At 40.4% G+C, this 19,868-nt stretch overlaps 1 protein-coding gene across 2 annotated transcripts in view; it reads left to right on the top strand.

Annotated features, from left to right (window-relative positions):
* LOC110969783 (tenascin) overlaps positions 1 to 19,868 on the top strand; it is a 181,257-nt gene that overhangs the window by 36,265 nt on the left and 125,124 nt on the right. For both annotated transcript variants that reach the window (XM_051955119.1, XM_051955120.1), the window contains exon 6: positions 18,556 to 18,671. In XM_051955119.1, coding sequence (XP_051811079.1) covers positions 18,556 to 18,671 — 116 coding nt within the window. The remainder of the gene's footprint in view (positions 1 to 18,555; positions 18,672 to 19,868) is intronic.

Raw genomic sequence — 19,868 nt, 5'->3', positions numbered from 1 at the left:
CAATGCAAATTCTAGCTCATTGGGTTTATTTTGTGCTGTTGTGCAACCAGATGTCAAATCCATTTTTTTCTGTTCTTGATCCTCTTTTGTTTGTCCCGTAACTGCTTCCTCCTACCTTAGAACAGATCATGTTGTTTTAACTGCAAATGATATCCAGTTACACAACTAATTCACGCCTCTAATCAGTGTCAGTGTTTGATTTGTTCCAGTTTTTCAGCTGAGAAACATTTGCTCACATTTATTTATATCCTTTCAGGCTAAAGATGGTCCTTGTGACTAATTTTCCTGTCACTTAAATATAAATTGTAGTGTACTGGAGTCAACTCGGCCAAAAGTAAGAAAACAATGGTTGTGATCAATCTGGATGTGATCATGAAGTACAGTGGATTGAAAGTCAGTATACTCCATTTATTTTCTAACATATCCATTAATTTAGTGGTTATCTGCCAGTTTATACTGACACAGCTTGCATACAATTATTTTTTAATTTTCTAGACTGTACTACTTTTACCAGATGTCATCTTTGCAAAATGGATGGTTTATAGCATCCATTAGGAAAGAGATCAGTTATCTGGTGAAACCCAAAATGGTTTCTGAATGCTTTGGCTGTTTTTGCACATCGTTGCTCACTGCGGGCCCATTTTTCATTGTAATAGAAAGTCCTACACCTCTATGGAAACAGAACAATCATGACTAAAAGTAGAGACTACTTATGTGTGTGTGTTGAGCAGGGGAACACAATTAGAATATCAAAAATCATTAAAAGAGAGAAACTTGGAATTGAAAGTTGAATATTCTCATTGTCATAAAATCCTTTGGAAATAAATGGTGGAATTTTGGTGATTTTTATAAAAGACCTTTTCCTTTCGGCTTTTCCCTTCAGGGGTCGCCACAGCGAATCAATTGCCTCCATCTAACCCTGTCTGCTGCATCTTCTTCTCTCACACCAACTACCTTCATGTCCTCTTTAACCACATCCATAAACCTCCTCTTTGGTCTTCCTCTAGGCCTCCTGCCTGGCAGTGGGAAACTCAGCATCCTTCTACCAATATATTCACTCTCTCTCCTCTGGACATGTCCGAACCATCTCAGTCTGGCCTCTCTGACTTTATCTCCAAAACCTCTAACATGTGCTATCCCTCTGATGTACTCATTCCTGATCCTATCCATCCTGGTCACTCCCAAAGAGAACCTCAGCATCTTCAGTTCTGCTACCTCCAGCTCTGCCTCCTGTCTTTTCCTCAGGGACACTGTCTCCAGACCAAACAACATGGCTGGTCTCACCACAGTTTTGTAAACCTTTCCTTTCATTTTAGCTGAAACTCTTCTATCACACAGCACACCGGACACTTTTCTCCAGCCTGCCTGTACACGCTTCTTCACCTCTTTTCCACACTCTCCATTGCTCTGGACTGTTGATCCTAAGTACTTAAAATTCTCCACCTTCTTGATCTCTTCTCCCTGTAACCTCACTCTTCCACTTGGGTCCCTCTCATTCACACACAGATACTCCGTCTTGCTGCGACTAACCTTCATTCCTCTCCTTTCCAGGGCAAACTTCCATGCCTCTAGCTTCTCCTCCACCTATTCCCTGCTCTCACTACATATCACAATGTCATCTGCATCTAGTCCATGGAGACTCCTGTCTAACCTCGTCTGTCATCCTGTCCATCACCATAGCAAACAAGAACGGGCTCAGAGCTGATCCCTGATGTAGTCCCACCTCCACCTTGAACTCCTCTGTCACACCTACAGCACACCTCACCACAGTCTTACAGTCCTCATACATGTCCTGCACCACTCTAAGATCCTTGTCTGCCACTCCAGACTTCCTCATACAAAACCACAGTTCCTCTCTTGGCACCCTGTCATAAGTTTTCTCCAGATCTACAAAGACACAATGCAGCTCCTTCTGATCTTCTCTGTACTTCTCTATCAACATCCTCAAAGCAAATATTGCATCTGTTGTACTCTTTCTTAGCATTAAACCATACTGCTGCTCACAGATGTTCACCTCTGCCCTTAGTCTAGCTTCAACTACTCTTTCCCATAGCTTCATCGTGTGGCTCATCAGCTTTATTCCTCTGTAGTTGCCACAACTCTGCACATCTACCTTGTTCTTAAAGATGGGCACCAGCACACTTCTCTTCCATTCCTCGGGCATCTTCTCACTATCTAAGATCCTGTTCAACAACCCAGTCAGAAACTCTACTGCAACCTCTCCGAGACACTTCCATACCTCCAAAGGCATATCATCAGGACCAAGTGCATTTCCACTCTTCATCCTCTTCAATGCCATCCTCACGTCATCCTTACTAATCTTTGCTACTTCCTGGTCCACAACAGTCACCTCTTCTACTCTTCGTTCTCTCTCATTTTCCTCATTCATCAACTCTTCAAAGTACTCTTTCCATCTTCCCATCACACTATTGGCACCTGTCAACACATTTCCATCCTTAACCTTTATCACCCTAACCAGCTGCACATCCTTCCCATCTCTGTCTCTCTGTCTTGCCAACCTATACAGGTCAGTCTCTCCCTCGTTACTGTCCAACCTAGCATACAAGTCATCGTAAGCCCCTTGTTTGGCCTTTGCCACCTCTACTTTCACCTTACGCTGCATCTCCCTGTACTCCTGTCTACTCTCTTCAGTCCTCTCAGTGTCCCACTTCTTCTTAGCTAACCTCTTTCTCTGGATCCACTCCTGCACCTCCTCATTCCACCACCAAGTCTCCTTATCTCCTTTCCTTCCAGATGACACATTAAGTACTCTCCGACCTGTCTCCCTGATCACATTTGCTGGAGTTGTCCAGTCATCTAGAAGCACCTCCTGACCATCCAAAGCCTGCCTCAACTCTTTCCTGAAAGTCATACAACACTCTTCCTTTTTCAGCTTCCACTATTTGGTCCTCTGCTCTGCTTTTGCCCTCTTCATCTTCTTCCTCACCAGGGTCATCCTACACACCACCATCCTATGCTGTCTGGCTACACTCTCATCTACCACTACTTTGCAGTCACTGATCTCCTTCAGATTACACCGTCTACACAAGATGTAGTCTACTTGTGTGCTCCTACCTCCACTCTTATAGGTCACCCTATGTTCCTGCCTCTTCTGGAAGAAAGTTTTCACTACAGCCATTTCCATCCTTTTTGCAAAGTCAACCACCATCTGTCCTTCTGCGTTCCTCTCCTGGATACCAAACCTGCCCATGACCTCCTCATCATCTCTGTTTCCTGCACCAACATGTCCATTGAAGTCTGCACCAATGACAACTCTCTCACTTCTTGGGATGCTCTGCATCACTTCATCAAGGTCCAACCAGAATTTCTGCTTCTCCTCCCGCTCACATCCTACCTGTGGAGCATACCCACTAACAACATTGAACATCACACCTTCGATTTCTAGCTTCAGGCTCATCACTTGATCTGACACTCTTTTTACCTCCAGGACATTCCTAACAAACTCCTCCTTGAAGATAACTCCTACTCCATTTCTCTTCCTATCTACACCATGATAGAACAACTTGAACCCTGCTCCTAGACTTCTAGCTTTACTACCTTTCCACCTGGTCTCCTGGACACACAGTATGTCCACCTTCCTCCTCGCATCATGTCAAGCAGCTCTCTACCTTTTTCCCTCCGCTAGGAGGTTATGTAATCACCGGAGTTTGTTTGTCTGTCGGTCCGTCTGTGTGTGTGTGAGTGTGTGTGTGTGTGTGTGTGTTTGTCTGTTAACAGCAATTGAGAGATGGCGGCCATCTCTCAATTGTCCTTCGACCTTCAAAAAAATCCTGGATCCAGACGGTGATCCGGATCACCTCCAAAATCTAATCGATTGTTACTTTTGCTCTTCCGGACATCCTTTAAAAATTTGGTGAAAATCCGTCCATGACTTTTTGAGTTATGCTGTTAACAGACAAACACACACACACACACACACACACACACACACACACACACACACACACACACACACACACACACACACACACACACAGAAGGACAGACAGACAGACAAACGGCATGGCGGAGGTATGCGCTCTCCGAGTGCTTTTCTAGTCTTGTCATAGTTCCAACATTCAAAGTCCCTCCTCTCAGTCCTAGACTCTTGGTGTTCCTCTTCTCTCTCTTCCCATGAACACACCTTCCTCCCCTCCTTCTTCGACCAACAGTAGTCCATTTTCCACCGGATGATGATTTGGCCAAAGTTTTACGTTGGATGCCCTTCCTGACACAACACTCTATATTTATCCGGGCTTGGGACTGGCACAATAATACAGTGGCTTGTGTCCCCTTGGTGATTTTTATAAAAGATAACATGCCTTTTAAACTGCTGGCAGGGCTTGACATCCAGAGGGCTAAGGTATGTTTCTGACAAAGATTTAAACAAACTGCTCTTTGAAGAGGAGAAAGTGATTGGACAACCCCCATTTTCTTACACGTGACTGAGAAAATGTCACTAATCCTGTTGGGAAAGTTTATTCTTCTAAACATTAAATTAAAGTTGAAACTAGAAAAGCACTCGGAGAGCGCATACCTCCGCCATGCCGTTTGTCTGTCTGTCCGTCCGTGTGTCCGTCTGTGTGTGTGTGTGTGTGTGTGTGTGTGTGTGTGTGTGTGTGTTTGTCTGTTAACAGCATAACTCAAAAAGTCATGGACGGATTTTCACCAAATTTTTACAGGATGTCCGGAAGAGCAAGAGTAAGAATCGATTAGAGCTAGAGCTCGAGCTAGATAAGAGCTAGAGGTATAATAAATATATAGAATTGCACCCAGAACTCCCCACTTGCTGAACATCCCCTTATTGACAGACACTACAATTTATTGATGTTCTCTAAAAGCTTGCAGGTTGCAGTAGAAGCTACAGACGGCTTCTAGTGTCCACTCAGTTAAAAGAAAATGTTTCTCTGATTATTTTTTTTAAAAGAAAAAAGCTTGAAATCAGCATGTACAACATTTTACCAATTGCCCACAGTTGTTGCCAACACTAAATCAGACCTTCATATGCTATAGATATTGAATTATTTTACTAACTTTACAATCTATACAAACTGTGTTTTTCCACGCTATTTTGAACATTAAGTCTAGAAACATATTTCATCATGCTGAATGTATCTTCCACCAACTTGTCCCTCAGTTTACTTGTTTTGAGCCATGCTGCATTTATTTTATGGATCGAGTATGTTTTACTTTCCTCTTCTTTCTGCAATGTGGAAACACTACCTGCAGATGATCTAAGTACTCTGAATTTTTTGTCGTGCAGTTAAGTCAGTCGCGGCTTCATTGTTCATTGCTGAGGAGCCCAAGATTTTTGGTGTTTTAAAGAAGTTGAAGCAAACAATTTGTTTTTGAGAAATGTTTCAACCGATACACGTAGATTAAAGTTTTTTGGGGGGAAATATAAGATTTGGTTCATTTTCCTGCCAAAATTTTTTAAAAAGAATTGCTTCAGTGTTTACCCAGATAGCAAACTACGGGTGAATCAATGTTGAATCTATGTTGAGACCTAACGTCGAAATTATACAGAAAGCGCAAGGTTGATAAAATGTTGAGTCAACGTTTGCTTTTCAACCATAAATCACACTTTACCCAGATAGCAAAAGATGTTAAATCAATGTTGAATTAGGGTTAAGAAGGTTGAATTGTGGTTACGGTTGAAGACTGATGGTTGGATCAACGTTGATTCAACAACATTTTGTCAACATTGAAGTTTGTGTTTAAAAGATACCATTGAATCTACATTGCATTTTGGTTTAATTAAAATGTTTGACAGGTCAATGTTTAATTAATGTTGAATCTATGTTTGCAAACATGTAATCTATGTAAGCAAACGTTGACTCAACATTTTATCAACCTTGCGCTTTCTGTATAATTTCGACGTTAGGTCTCAACATAGATTCAACATTGATTCACCCATAGTTTGCTATCTGGGATAGTTTCCAGCTTAGTGCAATATTGGTGTTTCTCCTTTCAAACCCACCAGTGGGTGTTGGGGACGCTAATGGTTCAGAAAATATTAATAATTAATCTGAATGACTAGTATTTTTGATGCTGATGAGTGAGGGTAGCAGCATTTAATCATTTAGCCAATTAATCTCAGATGTCCTTATTTCACACTTGGTAACTTCCTCCTTACCTCTCATAAATGATTGCTTTTTTTAAAAAAAGGTTCAAAATACTGCCTACATGTCTTTAAAAGTATATTAATGTGCTTAAATTGAATCAGGATTTTCATGAACCTATTTGGAGCTTTGTTTAACCACCCACAAACTCGTCTGTGTGTTATTTATTGCACTACACTTAGCAACACCTGCCCCAGGTAAGTGCTAAATAAATAATTTTTTTATTGACACCACATTCTCTCACATAAACTTTCACCTGCATCTTCTCAGGCTGTAAGGAAACTTTCTGTTTGCAACAAGCCTGTAAATTCACACATTTCCTTAGCAGCTGTCATGTTTAAATGCACTTCTGCATGCAGCACCACATTGTTTTGGGTGTTCATGTGGGTTCGCGGTTTGTAACACGTTTGATATGTAAGCACATGCATTTATTTTGTGGATTGGACCAAACAAATGACACTGGGCAGTTTGCCATTTGTCTTTTTTTCGTGCTCACTGTGAGTTTTCCATCATCTGCATTTCAATGTCAGTTATCTCACTGTTTCTTCAAATTCTGCTCCAGGCAACTTTAAAATCTGCTTTCTGTATTAAGGACATTTCTGTTTATTTTGCCAATTCAATGCACCATTATTTGCAACATCAGAGCAATTTGCCTCTTTTTTTAGCTGTGTTTTCTCAATGCTGTTGTTGTCAGGGTGCGTTAGCGTGTTAGCTTGTCTGTTTGGAGCTGCTCCAAGCTGCAGTGGTTTCTAGTGACGGAACTGCCTCATTAACAGACCTGCTGCCTATAGATGCCCTTCAGATGCTGCGTCATGAATCCCTGAGTAGCCTGACGCTGGACAGACACGTGTGATTCAGAGTGTTAAGTGTTTTCCCAACTGCAACTGACCACTTAGTGGAGTCAAGGGACGGATGTTGAGTATGTTTCCATCTACCTGCTTTTCGTACATTTGGAAGTCATGCAAAAATACTTGAATGGAAACCCCAGAAATGAAAATAAACAGAAGAAGGAGATAAAAATGGAAAGAGATCTATAGATACGATGCTTCTTCAACCCCCTTCTTGGTCTTTTCTTAGTTTATTCCCTGCAAATGCACCTGCAGAAACACATTGCTGTAACCAAGATCTAAGTTTTCATGTTTATCGCTATATCCTTTATTTAAATCATCATATTGTTTTGACGACCAATACTACAACAGATGATTTTCCCTGCAGAACTTCAGAGTATTTCAACCCTCTGAACCCCAAAAACTTGCTGGGGATTTGAAAGACGTGTTATCTTTAAGGAATAGTCCAAATTATACCATTTCTAAGCCAGAAACTGTAAAAACTGAAAAAATTGTCAGATATAGAATTTTCTGATTGTTCTTGAACTAATGAGCTGTGAAGTTCTCTTCTTGCAAAAAAATAAGCTTAAAATTGATATATTTTATATAATTAACTTTTTTTATACATGTCTCATTTAAAAATTCTACAAAAATAAATGGTTTACTCTAACTAGATACTATAAACACTAAAAATTCTGTGCTCCTTGGTGAAATCAGGGAACTATCTCTGTGTTACAACCCTGGCTCGTGAAATGGGTAAGGGAAGCAACATAAGAGCCAGATGGTTTTGGCTTTAAAGATTTTTTATTATAAAGAAATGAAAAGAGGTACAAATAAAAGAAAAACGGAGAACACTAGTCACGACGTAAAAACAAACACAAACGAGAACAAAAAGAGACTCTAAACTAGAGCTATCGGTTAACAGAAAGATCCTAAATGTACCCGAAAGACCTAAACACAGCGTGTGTAAACAACGACAACGAAAAGGATGGAAAAAGTGGCTGATGGAATAATGTAAAGTACAAGAAAATTCAAATAGTGCAAGAACTGTGCAGATTATGTGATAAAGGATGATGTGATAAAGTCCAGTTTAAGTTAACATCAGCCAGTGATGCTGATGTTATAAAGTCTTATAGCAGATGGAATGAATGACTTGCGATAGCGCTCCTTCTTGCAGGGTGGGTGTCTCAGTCTGCTGCTGAAGAAGCTACTTAAAGACTCCACAGTAGGTGAGAGCGGTTGTCCATGATGGATGTGAGCTTTGCCAACATCCTCCTCTCACCCACCTCCTCTATGGAGTCCAGGGAACAGTCCAGGACAGAACCGGCCCTCCTGACCAGTCTGTTCAGTCTCTTTCTGTCCCTTTCAGTGCTCCCTACTCCCCAGCAGACCACTGCATAGAAAAAGGCAGATGCTACCACAGAGTCATAGAATGTCCGGAGCAGAGTCCTGCACACTCCAAAGGACCTCAGTCTCCTCAGCAGGTGGAGACGACTTTGGCCCTTCTTGTACAGGACCTCTGTGTTGTGTGACCAGTCCAGTTTGTTGTTGAGGTGAACACCCAGGTATTTGTATGAGTCCACTGTCTCAATATCCAAACCCTGGATGTTCACCGGTGCAGTCTGAGGTGGCTGCAGATGGTTTCGCTCACACCAATCGACAAAGTCCGAGATGACCGTCCTGTACTCCCACTCGTCCCCATCAGACACACACCCAACAATGGCTGTATCATCAGAGAATTTCTGGTGGTGACAGCTCCCAGAGTTGTAGTGGAAGTCCAATGTGTACAGGATGAAGAGAAAGGGAGAGAGCACTGTCCCCTGTGGGGCCCCCATGCTGCTGACGACTACATCAGACACACAGTCCTGAAGCCTCACGTACTGTGGTCTGTTCGTGAGGTCATACTGCACAGTAAACATTTTTAAGTTCTCTCTACTTCTATTCATGGTTGTGCTGTTGCTATCAAGGAGCAGGACTTTACATTGCAGTGAAAAATGAAAAAAGAATTTAAATTTAAAATATTTAAAAACTTAAAAAAAAAAACACTTTAATAAATCCACATCGTTAAAATAGAGGATTTGACCTCAGTTTTACCTTTAGAACATGCCTGCAATCTGCAAAAATATCAAAAACTAAAGAATTGTTTCATAAAATTACAATTTAGTGTAAATCAGATATATAAGACCTTGAGTATGGTTGTCGGAGAAAATAAAGCTTGTGCTGTTTTAATAGTTTAATGTTGTTTCATGCCTTTAAGAGTCTTCAGAATTCTTAAAAGTCATTGCTGGGAAACACTCTGGTTTGCATTTTGCATAAAATTTGTGCAATCTTTATTTTGCTTTTGAATTTGTAGATGTGTGTTAGTAGCCACTTAAAAGTGCAAGATGTTGAAATAGGTCTTTTGTGTTGCTTTGAGGGTGCTTTGTGTCTTTTTCGTTTGTTTTGTGACTGTAGTCTTTATGTATTGCATTGTAGTTGTTTTTTCTTTGTAGATGTCTGCAGCAGCTGAACGTAATGAAAAGCTTAAAGAACATTTCAAGCACAGACATTTAATACACAACAGTGTTTTAAAAGGACACACTCTGATGAACATAGACTAAAAGCAGGTGAGATCAGATGAGGAAAACATGCTCATCTACTTTGTCTTTTTAAGTTTTAACATTTTGTGCTCTTTGATGGAAGGATGTTGCAGAGCTGGAAGCAGTTTCTTTGTTCGTGCAGTGCATGTGTTACATGTCGGTTGTTGCTTACGGGAACATTATGTCATGTTCTTAGTGAGCGCTGAATTTTTCAGCCACGAATTTTATGAGGAACTTGCTGTAGATAAACGAATCTGTGATTTATGTGCAGTTATACAAGAGTTGTGCTGCCCTGCCAGCTTTAGAGATTCACATTTTGCAGTGACATAAGATGTGAATTTTCAGCAGGGAAAACATATTTTCTGAATAAATGCATGTATTTGTTCAGCAGGCCTGTGTTTTCGCTGCACTGTCAGCAATTTCAAAATAAAGCAATGAAGTTTTTTTCTGGCAGTTTTCTGCAGCCACAGCTGTAGGAGGCATGTCGTGAAGTGCAATATGGTATATTGTATATTTGTATGAGCAGACTGTGGAACAGATGTGTGTCGTGTCACATACAGACATGAGGTGGATTTATTCTAAAAAAAAAAATAATACAACGTGAAGAAGTGCACACAATGACATAAAACTATATTGGTTGGATTTAAAGTTTAGTTTTTCAGTTGTCTAAAAGAAAAAAACAGCTGGAACATAATGAACTGTTTATATTTTGTACTCAAAGTTACATAAAATTGTACCTGTGAAGGGGCACCAAATTTCAATATTTAAAATATGTGTTCACCATTTTGACAACACAGATGTGGCATTTATAGCACAGACACAGTCTACGTAAACAGACAACTGAAATGTGGGGCACAAAAAATGTGTTGGACACTGCTGGGACACACTTGTACAATTCTCGTGTCAATCTCTCACTCATCAGGCTCCGTGTCAACTGAAATTGTATTTTCTCTTCAAGTGATCACTTTATATGTCTCTTTCAAGTGGTTATTGTTTGTCTCTTTGTAATCATTTCATGTCACTTTGTGGTCATTTTGTGTTTCATTGTAGTTGTGTCATGTCTCTTTGTAGTTTTGTGTCTGTTGTTATTTTTTGTCTCTTGTGGTCTCTAAAGAGTTGCTATGGGTATGATATGTCAACCCGGTCTCACAAGGATTCGTGAAACTGTCACGTAAATTAATCTATGGTTTCATGCGCACCAACACGATTTTCTCATGTTTTTCATGCTGCATACAACGAAATTCAAACCAATGTATTTCAAGCGGAGGATATTTCGTGCCACTCAGAACGTATTTCAAACGGATGTGCTGCAACCGGAAGAACTACTGCAATGACGGGTTTGATTTTATTTTCATATCTGAATCTTAGTCACACCCAGTGGTGTAGTCTACGTGATACGCAGGTATACGCCATATACCCACTATAAATTTTCCAAATTTCCATATACCCACTTAGAAATGCGCAAAGATACATATACCCAGGGGTTCACATTAGCCTCTATATATAGAACCTGTGCAGTTTGGTCCAAATTGGTTAAGGAATGTGTGAGATTTTGACCTTTTTAGCCCGTTTTGAAGCATTTGGACAATTAAAGGGTTAATCTTCGAGTAAGAAACAGGGCCGTGCTCGGGCCTCTTTTGAGCTAACTCTGAAAAAAAATATGCAAGGTCAGGGGGTGGTCTAGTAGGAGTGTGTCCGATTTGGTGTCACTAGACCCAAAAATGACCGAGCAGGAATTTTTTTACATGTTTGGAGGCCTCAGGCTTCTTCACTACTATGCGTTGTATTGGTTGGTTGGTTCAACGCATTATGAGAAAATATAACATCAACACTGCAGTAAAACCACATACAAAACTCCGGCAGCTATTAGTTCATCCAAAAGACAGAATAGAACCGGACAATAAATGTAACATCATCTATGAAAAACCATGCAAATCATGCAACAAAACATAAATTGGTGAAACAGGCAGGTCATTCAAAACAAGAAGAAAGGAACACCAAACAGAATGCCAACAGGAAACTACTGGAACGTCTTACAAGAGCACAAAAAGGAAAAAGCCAAACAAGAAAATAAAAAAATCAGCCATCACGGATCATTGCAGAAGAGAGAACCACGTTATGGACTGGGACGGGGGGAGGATCATAACTTCGGAGACTAACAAACAGAGACGATGGATCAAGGAAGCCATCGAGATCATGAAGCGGGCGGGCCACACTATGAACCGGGTCGAGGGGGCCTACATCCTTTCGCATACCTGGGATACCATCCTCTGGAGACCACCGGACGGCGGGAGGCGTGGTCGGTTTTGACAGATTCTGACGGATCTGTCAAGCCGACCACGTGATAAAAAGGACACTTCACCAAACGTCAGATGACGCTCTGAGGAAGACAGCAGAAGCTGTCGAAACATGTCAGCAAGGTAAAAACAACTCTATTCGATTTCTCGGTTTAAATAAGTAAAACTATTGTATAGTATACAACGACAAAATGAACCTAATCCAACAGCCCATCCAAGCTCGGGCTTCTGATTTTTCTGAATGTCAACCTACACTGAGGACATTTATACTGTTTGAATACTGAGTTTGGTTCTGTTTCTGTTCTGGTTCTGTGGGTTCATGTGCAGAGTTTTGTTCATTTGTTTTTGTGCAAAAAAATTTTGATTGAAATATGAAACAAAAGTAAGAATGCCTGTTTTTGTAACAAAACAAATGCACAAAATGAGTCAATTATAAGGCTTCTCATAAAAACACTGAATGAAAAAGTTTTTGTCAAAACACAAATGATTCATATTTGCCTGGTTAGGCTAAAATGAGGCTACAAACAATAATAAATTGGGAGCCGAAAGAGCCAGCTTGTCTTTGGAAGCCGTGCCAAAAGCTCACTGAAAAGTGCCGAACTTCCATCACTACTGTCCTCTTTGTCGCTCATCTCTCAGTTGGTTTTTGAAGGCAGAGCGGCGATGCCATTCAGCGACGTCATTGGCTGAGTAGCGTCATGTGGGTTGCCTGAACTCATACATAATTGGTCTGTGCGTTTAAGAGCTGACAGACCAATGATAAACACTGGAAAGCTGCACCGGTAAAATAGAAGCGACCTGTCAAATTTACACCCGTATAGACGGCGTCTGGGTCCGGATCCGGACCGCGGTCGGCCTTTAGTGAGCCCTGTTCTCAGCCAGACACCTTCCCCCGCCCCATCCAGCTTCACCGCTTCCTGACACAGAGAAGACGAATTTATGAACGGGAAAGTGAACGTGATGTCAAAAAAACATACTGATACATACAGTGCCTTGTGAAAGTATTCGGCCCCCTTGAACTTTTCAACCTTTCGCCACATTTCAGGCTTCAAACATAAAGATATAAAATTTTAATTTTTTGTCAAGAATCAACAACAATTGGGACACAATCGTGAAGTGGAATGAAATTTATTGGATATTTTATACTTTTTTAACAAATCAAAAACTGAAAAGTGGGGTGTGCAATATTATTCGGCCCCTTTACTTTCAGTGCAGCAAACTCACTCCAGAAGTTCAGTGAGGATCTCTGAATGATCCAATGTTGTCCTAAATGACTGATGATGATAAATAGAATCCACCTGTGTGTAATCAAGTCTCCGTATAAATGCACCTGCTCTGTGATAGTCTCAGGGTTCTGTTTAAAGTGCAGAGAGCATCATGAAGACCAAGGAACACACCAGGCAGGTCCGAGATACTGTTGTGGAGAAGTTTAAAGCCGGATTTGGATACAAAAAGATTCCCCAAGCTTTAAACATCTCAAGGAGCACTGTGCAAGCAATCATATTGAAATGGAAGGAGTATCAGACCACTGCAAATCTACCAAGACCCGGCCGTCCCTCTAAACTTTCACCTCGAGCAAGGAGAGGACTGATCAGAGATGCAGCCAAGGGGCCCATGATCACTCTGAATGAACTGCAGAGATCTACAGCTGAGGTGGGAGAGTCTGTCCATAGGACAACAATCAGTCGTACACTGCACAAATCTGGCCTTTATGGAAGAGTGGCAAGAAGAAAGCCATTTCTCAAAGATATCCATAAAAAGTCTCGTTTAAAGTTTGCCACAAGCCACCTGGGAGACACACCAAACATGTGGAAGAAGGTGCTCTGGTCAGATGAAACCAAAATTGAACTTTTTGGCCACAATGCAAAACCATATGTTTGGCGTAAAAGCAACACAGCTCATCACCCTGAACACACCATCCCCACTGTCAAACATGGTGGTGGCAGCCTCATGGTTTGGGCCTGCTTTTCTTCAGCAGGGACAGGGAAGATGGTTAAAATTGATGGGAAGATGAATGGAGCCAAATACAGGAGCATTCTGGAAGAAAACCTGTTGGAATCTGCAAAAGACCTGAGACTGGGACGGAGATTTATCTTCCAACAGGACAATGATCCAAAACATAAAGCCAAATCTACAATGGAATGGTTAATGGTTAATAAACATATCCAGGTGTTAGAATGGCCAAGTCAAAGTCCAGACTTGAATCCAATCGAGAATCTGTGGGCAGAGCTGAAGACTGCTGTTCACAAACGCTCTCCATCCAACCTCACTGAGCTCGAGCTGTTTTGGAAGGAAGAATGGGCAAGAATTTCAGTCTCTCGATGTGCAAAACTGATAGAGACATACCCCAAGCGACTTGCAGCTGTAATTGCAGCAAAAGGTGGCGCTACAAAGTATTAATGCAAGGGGGCCGAATAATATTGCACGCCCCACTTTTCAGGTTTTTATTTGTTAAAAAAGTTGAAAATATCCAATAAATTTCGTTCCACTTCACGATTGTGTCCCACTTGTTGTTGATTCTTGACAAAAAGTTTTAATTTTATATCTTTATGTTTGAAGCCTGAAATGTGGCGAAAGGTTGAAAAGTTCAAGGGGGCCGAATACTTTCACAAGGCACTGTATCTTTGCGCATTTCTAAGTGGGTATACGGAAATTTGGAAAATTTATAGTGGGTATACGGCGTATACCTGCGTATCACGTAGACTACACCACTGGGTGTGATTAAGATTCAGATATGAAAATAAAATCAAACCCGTCGTTGCAGTAGTTTTTCCGGTTGTAGCACATCTGTTTGAAATACGTTCTGAGTGGCACGAAATATCCTCCGCTTGAAATACATTGGTTTGAATTTCGTTGTATGCAGCATGAAAAACATGAGAAAATCGTGTTGGTGCGCATGAAACCATAGATTAATTTATGTGACAGTTTCACGAATCCTTGTGAGACCGGGTTGGATATGTCATGATATGATTTGATATATGTCACACAAAAGAGCCACAAAATTTTCACAGTTGCAAAGAAATTCCCACAAAAACACAATATAACTACAAAGAGACATAGTCCAACCACAAATTCACATAACACAGCCACACAGTGATGCAAAGCATCTACAGAGACACACAATGCAACTACAAAGAGACACAAAAAAAATACACATGATCATGAAAAGTGACTACAAAGAGACACAAGATAACCACAGTTGCACGAAACAACTAAAGACACATAATACCTTCACAACCCGGTCTCACGGGGATTCGTGAAACTGTCACGTAAGTTTTAGTTTCGGTTTCGTGCGCACCAACACGATTTCGTCATGTTTTTCGTGCCGCTCACCACGAAATGTTTTTCGCTGTGGTAATCACATCTGAAAGTGGTTTATACCGGCGGATTCATGATGATCTAAGCTGTCCATCGGCGTATACTGCTTGTGTGATCGCGTTTGCGGTCGCCGGCCGCCGGACATTCTTGAAATTCCTATGCAAATTGGTAAGTGTACCACCGGCTTATGGTTAGGTTATGGTTAGGTTATGGTTCGGGTTATGGTTCGGGTTATGTTTAGGGACGATGTCATGCAAAATATAGCGTTGGATTCGCCACGGTTTTACATTAAAAATATAATATACACATTCTTTTGAAATACGTTCTGAGTGGCACGAAAAGTCCGCCGTTTAAAATACATTGGTGCGCATTTCGTGGTGAGCGGCACGAAAAACATGACGAAATCGTGTTGGTGCACACGAAACCGAAACTAAAACTTACGTGACAGTTTCACGAATCCTCGTGAGATCGGGCTGACCTTCAAGGAGACACAAAGCAAGATTAAATGACAGAAAACAACCATAAACTCACACAAAACAGCCACAAAACGATGTAAAGCATTTACTGAGATGCAATGCAACCACACAAAAAAAAGAGGTCCAGTTTCCGTCTGCTGAAGTACTTGGGATTACCAAAACAAGAAAAAAATCTAAACTTATGACATATTGTAAATTAAGGTAATTTTTGTATTCAAACACATTCTATCTAAATTACAAAATAGCCTGTCAGCCATGCTCTGTGAAAAGACATTAGATGTTATTAAGATTTATTTTACTGTAACCCAAATGTACAGAGACAACGTAAAGTCAATATGTGTCTCAGAACTGTTCAAAACACATTTTAAGTTCAAAGTTATAACCACAATAGAAACGCACTGAAGGCAAACATCTGCAACTAGATGGATAATAAACCAACAGAACACAGTACAACAGGAGTGTATACACAAAGACACACACAGTAACTACAAATAGACACAAAACAAATACAAACAGCTATAATATAACCACAGAGACACAGTACAACAGTACAAAACACTTACAGAGAGCCACAATGCAACTTCAAAGAGACACAAAAGAACTCAAAATGAGAAGAAAAATGATTGCAAAAACAGTGAGACACAAAATAATCACAAAGGCACAAAACAGCTTCAAAAAGACAAAAAACAACTACAGAGATACACAATTAAACTACAAAACAACTACAAATGAGATTAACAGCTGCAACAATGAGACACAAATCAACCACAAAATCACACAAAATAGCCACAAAGTGGCAGAAAACATTTACAGGGATACAGTGTAACTACAAAGAGACACAAAATAACCAAAGAGACACAACCACAAAGAAATGAAAACCAACTAAAAAGACAGACGTCAGCAGCTGATCCTTCATCATCGGCTACCTGATCATCCCGCTGCAGTGCTGTTTGCAGCTGTAGCTTTGTTTTTGGGAAAATATTTTAGTATTTTAAATTTTATCTCAAAAACTGACTGTCGACTCCTTTTTCACTAATCTCAAGTCAAGCCACTGTGGCTCCTAAATGACAAACCTGGATGCAAACCTTGATGATAAAAGCACTTTACACCTGAGATCAGGTAGAACAGTTTGTCTCGTTGTTGTGGTGCCAGCGAGCAGATGGTTTACGATTTGACTGAGACCGACGCATCACTCTGCTTCTGGTAACATGGTGGCCTCAACTGGATCTTTGCAAAGAGGAAAGAGACTCAGCAGCAGGACAAATAGGTGACTGCTGGTTCATTTGTTCCACTGCATGAATCCAACCAGAAAGAAGAAGAGAAATGAAGAGCTGCAGTTATTTCCAGGAGAAAGGGGACCTGGGACTCGCTTATAACAGTTTTATACACACAAAATGAGGCCAATTTCCACAGAAGAATTGGGATTTAACTAAGTATACCTTAAGGAAGAAATTGTTCAACTCACTAATCTTCATTTTCATATATTATTCATCTAATTTTCTCTTTAATGTCTGTATTTTATTGGGTTAAATATTCACATTACATTAATATGTGACTAAAAGGCCACAAATCTCCTTTAAATTGAAGCTGAAATCTGCAGTTTTTTTGTAGTTGATTTATTTTTCCTTTTAGGCATATTCTGTCTCTTTGTAGTTCATTTGTGTCTTTTTCCAGTTGATTTATATCTTTTTGTGGTTGCCTTGTGTGTCTTTGTGATAACTGAGTATCTCTTTGTGGTCATTTTATGTCTCTTTGAGGTGATTTTGTGTCTGCTTTTGCTGTTTCTTCATTGTTCTGTCAACATGCACCTTGTGTCTGTCTGTTGTCTTTTTTGTTTTCTTTTGGTGTCTCTTAATGGTCATTTTGAGGCTCTTTGAAGTGGTTTTATGACTCTTTGTAGTCTCTGTATAGCAATGTATCAGTGACTGTCTTGCTGTAAAGATTCTGACGCTGTAGCTTTACCAGATTTGATGCATCAGTAGTAAAGCCCTAGATCAGGGGTCGGCAACCTTTAACACTCAAAGAGCCATTTTGACCCGTTTCCAACAGAAAAGAAAACACCGGGAGCCGCAAAATCCTTTTGGCATTTAAAATGAAGACAACACTGCATATATCGCTTTTTTACCTCTATATGCCCTTGTTAATCAGTCATGATTAATTAATTACAAAACCTCTAATTAGATAGATTCATTTTTAATTGTGTCCTACCACTAATATTTATCTTACTTGGTTAATGTCATTTTTGCTCTTGGACCTCATATGTTATGTAATGTTAGCTGGAAATCAATATTTTGCGAATGTCTATTTAACTTGTAAAATCTATTTATCTATTTATCTTAAGCTAATAACTTTTCCCCGGTAAGTCGCTGCCCTGTTTTCCAAGATGACACTCCTCTGACTCTCTGACCTGCTGCCTGGATGCTGGACGTGACGTCTTGGAGTGGAGCTTTAATATACAGGCTTGCCATTCTTGAGTACAAAACGATGTGAAACTACAGGTGTTGCTTCTCTAGGAGTAAAACAAAAAAAGGCATGAAACGTGTGGGGATCGGAAGCTCCGTGTTGTCTCTCTGCATCAAGTTTGCGCTCTCGTCTCCCCAGCAGCACATCCGGTGGAGTGACACGTCAAAATTAAAGCTGTAATTTCACAATAAAATTCTCTATATTAAAATGCATTGAAACGCGCCTGAAAGGCAAAACAATTTATTTTCCAAAGTTACAGGGAGCCACAACAGAGGGCTGAAAGAGTCGCATGCGGCTCCGGAGCCGCGGGTTGCCGACCCCTGCCCTCGACAATCTGCATCCAGTTTTGACAGAGTAGAACCAGCTGACTTCTTCATTTTAGCCATTTGGACATCAGGAATTCCTCAGCAAACAGGAATATTTATCAAAACTCTGGAGTCAATCAAAGTGTTGTGTCTCTCTCTGTGTTTCAGTCACATCTGGTGTTTCTCAGCTGAGCACTCAGGAGATCACGGAGACGTCCGTCACTCTGGTTTGGACTCCACCTCCTGTCCAGTATGAGACCTACCACCTCACTTTCACCAGCCAGGTACACAAACTTTCTCTTCAGAAACTAGCGAATCCATGTCAATATGCTTCTGCTGCCTTTGATTTTTCACTTATCTCCAATCTGTACACACCTTTCGCCGAATACTAATACCAGATGTGCACAAGGACAGAAAATCACAAGCTAATGACTTAAAGACAGGTTTCTGATGCATCTTTTTGAAGAAGGTTCAAATTTTCTCCTGCAACATGTGACTTAGTTTTTCTTCAAATTTTGTTTTGTTGTGTTTTAAAGCATCCCAAACACTCAAACAACAACACTGTATACACACACACACACACACACACACACACACACACACACACACACACAAACACTGTGTTTTTCTATCATTGTGGGGACATACCATTGACTCTCATTCATATCTCCCCAAAAAAACCCTAACCCTTACCCTAACCCTAACCTTAACCCAGACCAAAACAATGCCTAACCCTAAAGAAACGTTTTTGCACTTTTACTTTTTTCAGTAACAACAACATGGCCAAGAAAACACTGTTTAAAACTGTGGGGACCGAAATGAGGTCCCCACAAGTGACATTGTATTCGGTTTTTTCTACAGTTGTGGGGACATTTGGTCCCCACAAGTATAGCCAGCACCTGAGCACACCCACACACACACACACACACACACACACGCAGTTGCATTAATTTCAAAAAGTGACTTAAATATCAATTATAATGAGTCAATTTTCCAAAAAAAATCAACAAAAAAGCCAAAGTTTTGCAACATAAAATACACTGCTGCTGTCACAAACTACAGAACAACAAAGAGACAAATGAGCCAAAATAGATTCAACACACATTCACACATTTCTAGAAGAAATGTGCAGACATTTTTTATAGGGGTGACCAGGTGGGGCCGCTTAAAATCTTGGGGTGGCACATCAAAACTAAAAAGCCCTAATTTCAGGAATTTTATTTTACTAGTACTATTATTACTATCTTTTTATTATACTGTAGTATGTAGCATTGTACTGTAGTATGTAGGCTAGCAGAAAACTATCAGAAAGACTTGAGGAAGCACCTATTGAAAACCATGTTGTCTTTATTATGTTATATTTAATGTTATCAATGATCTAATGTGCATAGACCACAGTTAACTTTTTTCTCAAAGATATTTTTATTGAATCTTTTTGCGAATACATGGTAAGGATATAAAGTAGTGACAGGAAATCGGCA

This window comes from Acanthochromis polyacanthus, chromosome 11 (assembly GCF_021347895.1).
Source record: "Acanthochromis polyacanthus isolate Apoly-LR-REF ecotype Palm Island chromosome 11, KAUST_Apoly_ChrSc, whole genome shotgun sequence".
NCBI classification, from domain to species: Eukaryota; Metazoa; Chordata; class Actinopteri; family Pomacentridae; genus Acanthochromis; species Acanthochromis polyacanthus.
Note: the sequence above shows the minus strand (reverse complement) of the source record. Positions and strands in the feature narration are given on the sequence as shown.